This window comes from Heterocephalus glaber, unplaced genomic scaffold (genome assembly GCF_053883595.1).
Source record: "Heterocephalus glaber isolate CG9 unplaced genomic scaffold, H.glaber_assembly_v1.0 deba00001613, whole genome shotgun sequence".
NCBI lineage: Eukaryota > Metazoa > Chordata > Mammalia > Rodentia > Bathyergidae > Heterocephalus > Heterocephalus glaber.
This window is the reverse complement of record NW_028258384.1, coordinates 21,466,338-21,477,880: the sequence shown is the minus strand read 5'-3', so window position 1 is coordinate 21,477,880 and position 11,543 is coordinate 21,466,338. Positions and strand designations below refer to the sequence as shown.

General features: G+C 33.1%; 1 protein-coding gene across 7 annotated transcripts in view; it reads right to left on the bottom strand.

The window, feature by feature from the left end:
- Diaph2 (diaphanous related formin 2) overlaps positions 1–11,543 on the bottom strand; it is a 979,330-nt gene that overhangs the window by 759,061 nt on the left and 208,726 nt on the right. For 6 of the 7 annotated variants that reach the window (XM_087196779.1, XM_021247648.2, XM_087196782.1 and 3 more), the window contains one exon: positions 166–305. The exons of the other annotated variant lie outside the window; for it this stretch is intronic. In XM_087196779.1, coding sequence (XP_087052905.1) covers positions 166–305 — 140 coding nt within the window. The remainder of the gene's footprint in view (positions 1–165; positions 306–11,543) is intronic. 7 annotated transcript variants of the gene reach the window in all.

The following is an 11,543-nucleotide window of genomic DNA, read 5'->3' as shown; positions in this document are numbered from 1 at the left end:
AACATATTTTAAATGTTTACAACCTGACAAACATTGCTGTTCTATCAGCTAATATCAGACTCCTAGTCAGAAAATCTTGAAGTTAAAATAAGATAACTGACTCTATTCTCAATTATGTATAGCACCAATTGTATGAATCATACCAAAATGATAAGAATCACCTACCTGACAGGATTACTGGTTAAAGAAACCCTCAGGGATTCTAGGCAGTTAAGAAGTTTCTCATCTGAAATACCAGATCGCAATTCATGAACATATTCTTGTGAAGACAGGGTGCATTCATGTTTGCTGTTTTTCAGCCCACCCTATAAAATAAATAAGATACCAGTTTAGACAAAGTTTTAAAAAAACTTTAAAGTAAAATAATACCTAGAATATAAGTATTTTACTATGTAATATTTGTGCAGAATGCTAGGCACATAAATTTCTTGATCATAGAATTGAATGGTAAAATTGTGTTCTCTTTACCCACATTTAAAAGAAAATTACACTGCTAGTGCTCATGAACTGAATAAAATACAGACTCAAATTGCATAAAATGTCATTGACAAGGGTACTTAAACTTACAATCCAGGCATTAAGATTAATATTAACTACTCCTCTTTAACCTAGAGAATGAATATTTTAAAAAATCATCTTACTCATTTTCCTAGTTAACATATTTACCTTCAGTTCCACAGAATGCACAAAACAAAATGTAATGTTAAATATTATACATGACCTAAATCTGTTGAAAGGTATCAGAGTATGACCATATCACAAAACAAGTGAAAATGATTATTAAAATGTAAAACAAGATATTCTTCAATTAGCATGCTAATCAAATCAGTGTAAAGCATTCACTAATTCACAACTATTCCTTCTTGTTACTTCTATGTTGTAATTTTTTAAGTCATTAAATACATTTATCTGACAGCAATGAGTTTTTAAATTTCTAATATACAAGGGGTTATTTCTAGAACTTATTATCTCACCATAGCTCCTTAACTTCATCACCTCCCTGTAAGTATATATGTAGTTCAGAGAAAAGAATGGGAGGAAAACACCATCAACACATTCACTATGCTAATAATTCTTATTTTCACATGCTAAACAAACCCAATCATAATTTCTTCTTCACTACAGATATATTCTCCTGAATTAAGACTCTAGGTTGAGTCCCTTTTTCCAAGGTGATACAAATAACAGTCAGTTTCTGCTAAGAATCCAAGGAAAAAGTTGTATCATTAGAGGATGGGAATATTTTTAAAACAATATGTTAATAATGAGGTATGAATTTCCTAAATTTAATACTATTTGACTTTTAATTACAAATTCCCCCTGTTATGATTTAGATCTCAAATGTCTCCCAAAAGTCTCCTGTAAAAAGAGGTACAGCTTTTGGAAGGTGACTGGATCATGGGAGCACTGTATTCATCCACGTGGTCACTAGGGCCAAACTTTTGAAGGGTATATCACTCATTCTGGTTCTGCACTGTCTCCCTGCTTCCTGGCTACCATAGGTTGAATAGCTTTCCTCCACTATGCCCTTTTGTCATGCCATTTCTGCCTTAGCACCAGCCAACCATGCATGGACTGAATCCTCTGAAATCAAGAGCTAAAATGTACCTTTTCTTCCTTAAGTTGTGTATATCAGGTACTTTTTGTCTTAGCAATGGGAAAGTGACTAATGAACCACAATATCTATCATTCTTAATTTCTGAATTAAAATTCCTTTAAATAATAAATGATAAAAGTCTGATAAAGGGGCCAGTGATTTAGCTCAGTGGCACCGCACCTGCCTCACAAGCACAAGGTCCTGAATTTGATCCCCGGTATCAAAAAAAAAAAGTCTCATAAAGGCTTATAACATATAAGGGTATTCTATTTACCTATAGAACTATCATTATTATCACTATTATAGCACTTAAGATATTGTGGTAAAGGTCATTTGTATCTTTCTCATTCTATACTAGAAACTTCATGTATACCAAGTATCTGACACAGTATCTGAATCTGCCCGAGTGCTTTTATTTAATTTCTCCATAATAATTACAGTTTAGTTCCCATATTTTGTGTAATGACCACTAACTTGGTTTTTCTTGTGTTGTTAGGAGATACAGTAGATATTAAAGAAGTTTATAAATGAATCACCAGATAAATAGCATTGTAAATAAAACATCTATTTGAAATTATTTCTATATTCCTATCATCAATCTACTTATGTCTTATTCCACAAGTAGTAACAGCAGGTAAACATTTATAGTATAATTTGAAATTATACTTTTATTTTTGCTCAACTTGTTTTCTACAAGAATGTAAAGTCCATCAGTAACAATTAATGGAACTATTTACTGCTGCACCACTCTGAAGACTACTAGTGTAAGAAATTAAAAGTTTGTAAGTCCAGAGTCACATTCTACTTTCATACAATTCTCAAACTTATTTTCTTAATTAATAGATTAAACAATCCCTACTGACCCTCCCCTGGAGGCCTGTATATAGAGCTTTGTATTTTGTCATTTTCTCTGCTTGGAAGACTCAGCAGAATCACTCCATTACTTCCTCCCATCGTTTACATCTCAACTCAAAAATCTTCTCTTATCATGACATTTTAGATTTCAATTATAGTAGTAGCTTTGTGTAAGTTTATCTTGTTTAATAATTAAGTTGTTTACTGTGTCTTCCTCATTAGAACACAAGCTTTTTGAGACAGGGATATTACCTGCCTTACTCACCACTGGGTTCACAGCTCATAAGAAAGCATTTGGTCTACAGTAAACATTTAATACATATTTCTAGGAGAAAAGGCAAGGAGAGAGGGAGAGAGAAAGGGAGGGAAATAAACGTGTGAATGACAGATGAGTTTCAACATGGTATGACTTCGAAGCTTAGTATAGCTTTGCTTCAGAATATTATACATTCTGAGACTTTCAGTTATAATATGTTCAGTGATGCTGAGTACAAAAGAGACAAACTAAGATACTATATAGCCTGCTGGGGACAGCTCAGAATCACAGCCCACTTAGTTTCTAGTAATTGTTCATTAAGTTATTAACTAATCTCTATAAACCTATTTGCTCATCTATGACCTAGGGGCAAGAAACACCTAGCCATCATGTTTTGTTTTGTTTTGGTACTGGGGATTGAACTCAGGACCTTGCGCTTGTGAGGCAGGTGGCAGAACCACTGAGCTAAATCCCCATCCCTGCCATCATGTTTGTTATGAAGATTAAGGCAATGTACATAAAGTACCTAAAACAAGCATTTCATGTGTATACTCAGAGACACAGAAAATATTACTTTCTCTTTTTTTTTCTAATTGACTTCCATAGGATTAGTTTAATTAAGGTGTATAGTCATGGCTGAGATACTATTTATGGACACTGGCCAGCCCATCACCTTGGAGCTCACTTCCCACCCAAGTCTCAGAAACAAGTTTAAATTATATGATTTAGGATACTTTGTTGTTGTAAAGAATGAAATCAGAAAATCCAACAGAGCAAGACAGAAAATATAACTTTAGAGAACCAATACCTTTTGGCAAGCATAAAAGAACTTTGGGGTTTTAACATAATTTCCTATTTGAAAATTATGTAAAAATGGTAGCATATTAAGGATAGGCCCACCCCTGAAGATCAGCTTTTCTAATATATTCATTACAAAAATAAAGAATACACGTGATTGCCAAGCTCACATAATTCGTAAGGTTAAAGGACAAAAACACAAATATTCTGGTCCTTAGGTCACTCCTTTTTATCTACCATATGCTCCCTTTCACCAATATTGAAAAAAAAATGGAGCAACAAGTATTTAATTCTAAAATCTCTATTACAAAATATCAAACTGTCTTCAACATAATCAGTGTGGTACAGCATAACATTAAAGAAGTCACCTAAAAACAAAACAGTGCAACAGATTAAAATAAATTTCTCTATACTTAATGGGGATGTAATACAAGAATGGCTTATTATTAACAGCCTGTTCTGATACCAAACAAAGGAAACAACTAGATAATAGATGGATAATAATGAAAATTTTAATTAGCTGCTCTGTATGAGATTAATAAAGATTACCATGGTGCCCATTTGATCTTTAAAAAATAATGCAGACAAAGTTAGCAATTAGCATATATCCTGCTACTCCAAAGCTAGGTGAACAAAAAAACTTTCCTAATTTGAAGTCTTTCCTTAATTTGAAAATAATTAGGATGGAGATACTGTGCTTGTATTATTCAAAACAGTAAACAAAGAAATAAAACGTACTTTTAGTCAGTTTAACAGTCACATTTTCTCCTTACTCTGGTATGAAATGTTAATATTAAAACTAGACAGGGGCCGGGGATTTAGCTCAGTGGTTCTGCCACCTGCCTTGCAAGCACAAGGACTCGACTTCAACCCCCGGTACCCCCCAAAAAATAAAATAAAACCAGACAGCAATATTCTTAAAAATAATTTTTCTTTACTTTGCAGTGGAGATAACCATTTCTGAGTTTGGACTGACTTAGTCTGGGCATCATTTTTCATTCTTTAACGTTAAAACAGATATAACTTAAGAACAGGCCTAGAGGCCGGGGATTTAGCTCAGTGGTTCCGGAGCCTGCCTCGAAAGCGCAAGGTCCAGAGTTCAATCCCCGGTACCAAAAAAAAAAAAAAAAAAAGAACAGGCCTCATACTTCTCAGTTGTAAAGGTATCTTGCTACATATAATGGATGGAACTATTGATTGTACACAGATAGTTTCAGGTACATTGTCCCTACAGATACCAATTACTATCATTGGTGTCATCTTCAAATAGAAAGACAATATTGTCATGTAAACAATAACATTATTACTATCATGGATAGGTTTTATAAAATCTGATGTAGTCAATTTTCAACATTTATGATAATCAAATGAGTTTCTTATCCATCACTGTATTTCTCTAAAGATGCAATGTTATTAACAAATTTAGAATTATATCTATAAAAGACAGATTTGTTCTTTAAAATGCTAGTGTAACTGTAAATTTTATTTTTACTTGTTTTTTTTTTTTTTTTGGAGAGGGGATTGAGACAAGGTCTCACTATGCAGTTGAGACTGGCCTTCAACTCACTATGTTGCATAGGCTGTCCTCGAACTTGCAGTGATCCTCCTGAGTGCTGGGATTACAGGCCTGTGCTACCACACCCAGGTATAAGTGTAAATTTTAAAGCATAAGAAATTGAAAAGTCATTTTCCTCATCATCAGTTCCTTGAGTTCAAGTAGGAAAAAGAAACAACATAAGTGCCCTAAGTTAATCTGCCTATTTATTTTGATAATGATGTATTTCATAAGCTATATAACTCTGAATATGTTACTGAACCTTTGGATGGCATATATTTTTCCCAGAAAAACATCTCTTGAAAGGAAAGTATTAGTTACCTAATTTAGTTATCAAAAAATACAAAATATCTTAAATTTATTAAAATATTTCAAATAATTTTGTATCTAACTTGTACGGATTTTGCACAGAAAATGTAGAGTAAAATACGCTACGTATTATCAATTGAAGTATGTAAAAAATGTATACAGGAAATTACTATCATGAGATAAAGCCACATAATGTTGTTTCCCATTGTAGGAAATGCTGTTTTAATTTATTAAAATTGTATTAATACATGTTTTCAGTACATAATGATTTTGTTCATCACAGGGAGTTGGTACAAGTACACAGTATGCCCTAATTCTTTTTACTTCCCCTTCTCGCCTCCACAATCCCCCTTTCTCCATCTGTTGGTCCCCTTCCCATTTTTGAAAGTCTATCAGGAAACACTGTATTTAATAAGGGTCCTTTCAGAGGATTGAAGTAATACGCAAAATAAAAGAACATATCCAAAATTCTAGGTCAGGAAGAAAAAAATATTTTTTCACAGGGATGTAGAACCATCAGATTATATATAATGCTTTACCCCAAAAGGATGTGATAAATGTAAATAAATGTGATTAGCTGAAATGTTTAATAAAATAATAGTACCTATAAGGGCTTTGATGACAAAATCATTTGCTCTTTAGTTATTGAAGCTTCAGTATATTAAATGTCAGTTAACCATTTTACCATCATATTATAGAATTTAAAAGCATCAGAGAACAAATGCTTAAATTATTATTTGAGTACATGTGCTATTAGAAATGCCAAGTATGCAAAGAAATTATACACATATATTTAAATCCAGTGGCCATCTTGTTTCTTTTGTTGTGAAACATATATTTAACTTATAGCATATAAAGGAAATTACTATCTAATAATATGAAATACTCAGGTAAAAGTCAATAATCTTTAAATTTAACATTAATTGAAATTAAAAAGGTAATATTTTAAAGCAGAATGATTATTTAAAAACACTAAACTTCATTTCTTATAAAACAGTACTACATTTGACCTAGACAACCTCAGAGACACCAACACTAAAAGGCTAAATGACCATTAATGATTGTTAGTGAAAGCAAGTTAAAATAGTTAATGATGCTCAATATAAGTCTATCTGGATAATAAGCAATCAGTCTGACATGTTTCTCTTTCATGTAAAACAATATATAAACTATTTTATCTTTAAATCTATCAATAATTACCTTTTAATATTAAGTAATTATGGTGAGCAATGTCCACATGGATGAATGACACCAAGTAAATCTTTAAACCAAAAAGTATGCATTAACATTTTTTTAAATTTTTATTTTATTGGTACATTTTAGGTATACAATATAATTACATTCATAATTGGAAATTTGCATCTTTACATAATCTCTCTTGTTTCTTATTCTTCCCCCTTTCCCTGGCCTCCCTTCAACCCCTCCATCCCTCCCTATTTACAAAGACTTTGTTTCCATTTTTTCATATTCTCATATTAATTCCATTCCCTTCTTTCCTTTCCCCTACCCCTCCCACTTCCCCTTCCCCTTTGCCCATTTTCTTCCTATTTCACATTACCTATTATACCTTTTCGTCCTTATTTACACTTTCAGTTTCTCATACTAGAGAATCTATTTGGTATTTACACATGTGTGTCCTATTTATTTCACTTAAGAGTATCACCTCAATGTGCATCCATTTAGCTATAAATGTCTCTAATTTCTCATTTTTGATGGTGAGTAGTACTGCATTTTATTTAAAAAACCCCACATTTTCTTTATCCAGTCTCCAGTTGATGGGCATTTGGGCTGTTTCCAAGTTGTAGCTATCACGAATTGTGCTGCTATGAACATGGGTGCACATATATCACTGTGGTATGATTCTTTTAATTCTTTGGGAAAGATACCCAGCGGGGGAATAGCTGGGTCAAATGAGACTTCCAGTCCTAGTTCTTTGAGGTCTCTCCATACTGATTTCCACAGTGGTTGCACCAGTCTACACTCCCACCAGCAGTGGAGCAGGGTTCCTCTTTCCCCACAGCCCCTCTAGCATTTGTTATTGGATGACTTCATGATAGCAGCCATTCTTTCTGGAATGAGGTAGAATCTCATCATTGTTTTCATTTTTATGACCCCATATTACTACCCACAGTGCTTGAGGAAAGAAACCATAAAACTTATCTTCATCTTTCATTTGACAGACATCCTTGAGATATATCAAATAATGAAATGTAAATAAATATAATGTAACCCAGGAGTACCCTGGGGTCTCAACCTAAAGAATGTATAAATTTTGAAGGGAAAATACAACAGCTTTACTTTCAGTGGCCCCTAATGTAATTTAGTAATTATTTCAGTTAGGTGTGTAAGCAACAGGCTACAGTGGTATTACTATCACATGCCACTTAATCACCAGTAGATATCACACATAGTTTCTGATAGTACCACATATACATTTGTGAAGTATCTCAAATATCATGTGAACACATCATTTCTTCACAATTACACCAGTTATACAACCTGCCACCTTGTTTGGTTATTTAAAAAATATTGTTAAGCAACACATTACTACATCTCCATTTTTTATTTTATTTGAAGATAATGGAAATATGCATGCAATTTTAAGAAATAACACAAAGAGATGCCTTATTTTCCCCAATGATTATGACTTACAAATCTATACTACAATGTCACAGACTGGAATACTGACATTGATAAGCCCACCTATCTTATTTAGAATGTCCTAGTTTTACCTGCACATATTTATGTGTATGTGTTATGTGTGCATATAGTTCTATGCAGTTTTGTCCTTTCAAAAATTTCATATATATGGAATCACATTATAGGTACCCTTTTCCACAAGCTCTTTTCACTTAGCATACTGCTGGAGAGAGTCATATAAGTTACTGCATAAATCAACAGTTTGCTCCTATTTATTGCTAAATAGCACTTCATGGTATAGCTTTACTACAGTTGATTTAACCATTTAACTCATTGTTGAAGAACATTTAGGCTGTTTCTAGTTTTTATGTGAGTAAAGCTTCTGTGAACATCCACACATATATTTGTGTGAATGTAACATTTTTAAATTCAAGGTCTTACTATGTAGCGCAGTGCAGCCTTGAACTCACTATGTACCCCAGGCTTGCCTCAGCCACACAAGTTCTGGGATTACAGTCATGTGCCATCACATCCAGCTGGAACATAAGTTTTTATGTCTCTGGAATGTGTCGATTTTTAAAATTTTTTGATAAGTGTGTATTAATACAATTAGTTTCCTTCTTAATTCTATATATTTATGTTTGGCATTTTAAAACATAATTCTTTGTTTTATGGTGCTGGGGATTTAATTAAAAAAAAACAGGATTCTAAGGTCTACCAGACCACCAAAGGGGCCTATAGCACAAAGCGAGTTAATTACCTTCATACTAGCCAGTTTTCTCTAGTTTGCAATTCCACTAGATTTATTTCATTCGCTTTCCAATGAAAGGAGAGCACACATCTAACACTTTAAATGGAGAATGGTCATCAATGTAAACAGTGACTTTAAAAATGGGAAGGATTTGATGAATGACAATGCCCAAAGGAATAAACGATATATTTCACATAGCCAATCTCATTACTGTACTATTTAAACATAGAAACAATAGTGAAAACTTTGTCAGCATTTATGTTAAGGCAAAAACTATGAAGATACTTAAATATAATATTTTCCCTTCCTGCTTTAACATATCATAAATCCAATTCCAAGAGTAACTGTAGACATCAAAACAAAGCCGGTTTAATAATACTTTTGCAGATTATAAATGTTTTCTACAGCCTAGACAGAAATTACATTTTAAGTAGGTAATGAAGCTATAAATTGTAAATGAAATAAAGAAAAACTCCATAGAAACAAAAAAAAATACCCCATTATTTCCATACTACTTGCTTTCCCAACATTTTAGTAAGTGCTATGGGTAAAATGAATACACAGAACATTATTCAGTTCCTTGCCTAGGTGCTGATAGGACACAATGCATCAATAGTAAAATATCCAAAGAATAGACAAACAAGGAAAAGTAAAAGAACTATAGCTACTTTACGTGAGAATAAATGGATTGTGTGTGTGGCACTGAAGGAGACTGACAGACTTAGATATCAACAATACCTTACAAAAGCTTCCACAACTTTTTGTATATACTATTTCAACTGAGTCTAACAACAGGGAAAGATGTTACTAATTCTTTTTTTCAGTTTTGAAAACTGAGTCATGGAGAAGTCATGATTTATCTGAAACTATATAACTGGCAAGTAATTGTCAGAAGCCAGGCTAGAACCCAAACTATACAGTTCCTTTCTAAAAACAGTATAAAACCGTCTTCAAGGGAATATAGCATTTTTATAACAAAAGAGGAAAAGTAGGCAAAAATTTCCTCAATATTCCTTATCCTTAAGAGTTGAATGAATTTAGTCAAGTTATCACTTGACTTCCTGGGCCTCAAGTTCTAATTCTACAAAATGGCCAAAATCTATATAGTACCTGCCCTTAGGTTTGTCGTAAGGATGAAATAAGAATCCTGAAAAACTACAATGTATAGTATATAATAAGTATTTAGTTAATGAATACTAGTATTATATAGTATTTTATCATTTATTTAACAAATATTCTCTTTAATTCCCTAGTAAAAGAAATATTAGTGTCATTGAATTTATTAGTTTCGGGTCACCTAACTTATTCAGGCAGAGGAGAGCTGCTAATTTTTCTGAGATGCTCAGAAAAGGATTCTTTTTTAAAAAAAAAAAAATAACTATTATCAAACACACACACATCAAAAAAATTAAAACCATTCAAACAAGAACAATGTAAGGGGAAAAAAAACTACATTAATATTCAAATACAGTAGAACTCAACCAAAACAAAACTGAAAAGCACTTAAACATTTTTCCATACAACTTAAAAAAGCATCTCAAGCACCAACAAGGCAACAGAGGATGTGACTTGTTTCAGAAAGATCCCCAAGACCAACACTGAACAAATGATGATCTGGAAAAAATCTCCAGTTAGGTAACAGACTCCACATAAGCCAAACTTCTCCCTAATTTAAATTTTGATACAGTCATATGATATGCGATGGAAACACAATCCGAGAAATATGTCATTAGGCCATTGCATCCGTGTGTATCCTTAATTACACTTTGAGTTTCTCACACTAGAGAAATTATTCGGTATTTACACATATGTGTCCTATTTATTTCATTTAAGAGGATGGCCTCGATATGCATCCATTTAGCTATAAATGACTCTAGTTTCTCATTCTTTATGGCTGAGTAGTACTCCATTTTATAAAAAAAAACCACATCTTCTTTATCCAGTTTCCAGCTGATGGGTACTTGGGCTGTTTCCAAGCTTTCACTATTACCAACTCTGCCACTATAAACATGGGTGAACATATTTCGCTGTGGTAAGATTCTTTTAATTCTTTGGGGAAGATTCCCAGCAGGGGGGATAGCTGGGTCAAATGGGACCTGTAGTCATAGTTCTTTGAGGTATCTCCATACTGATTTCCACAGGGGTTGTACCAGTCTGCACTCCCACCAACAATGGAGAAGGGTTCCTTTCTCTTCACATCCCTGCCAGCATTTGTTATTGGTTGATTTCTTGATAGCAGGTATTCTTTGTGGGGTGAGGTGGAATCTCAGTGTTGTTTTCATCTGCATCTCGAGAATAACCAGTGATGTTGAATATTTTTTCATATATTTATTTGCTACATTTACTTTTTTATCTGAGAAATGTCTGTTCATTTCAGATGCCCATTTTTGAATTGGGTCATTGAATTTGCAGGGTCGGATTTTTTTCAGTTCTTTATATATTCTAGATAGTAGTCCTTTGTCTAAAGTACAGTTGCTGAAAATTTTTTCCCACATTGTAGATTGTCTCTTAGCTCTGTTGGTGGTTTTTCCTGCTGTGCAGAAGCTTTTTAATAAGATGAAATCCCAGTTGTTGATTTTTGGGCTGATTCCCATGCTACTGAGGTTTTGTTCATGAAGTCTTTTCCTATACCAATATCTTCAAGAGTTCTACCTAACTTATCTTCCAGCAAATTTAGTGTTTCTGTCCTAATATTTAAATCTTTAATGCACTTCAATCTTAATTTAGTGCATGGTGATAGTATGGTTCTAATTTTAATCTTTGGCAGGTTGAGATCCAGTTT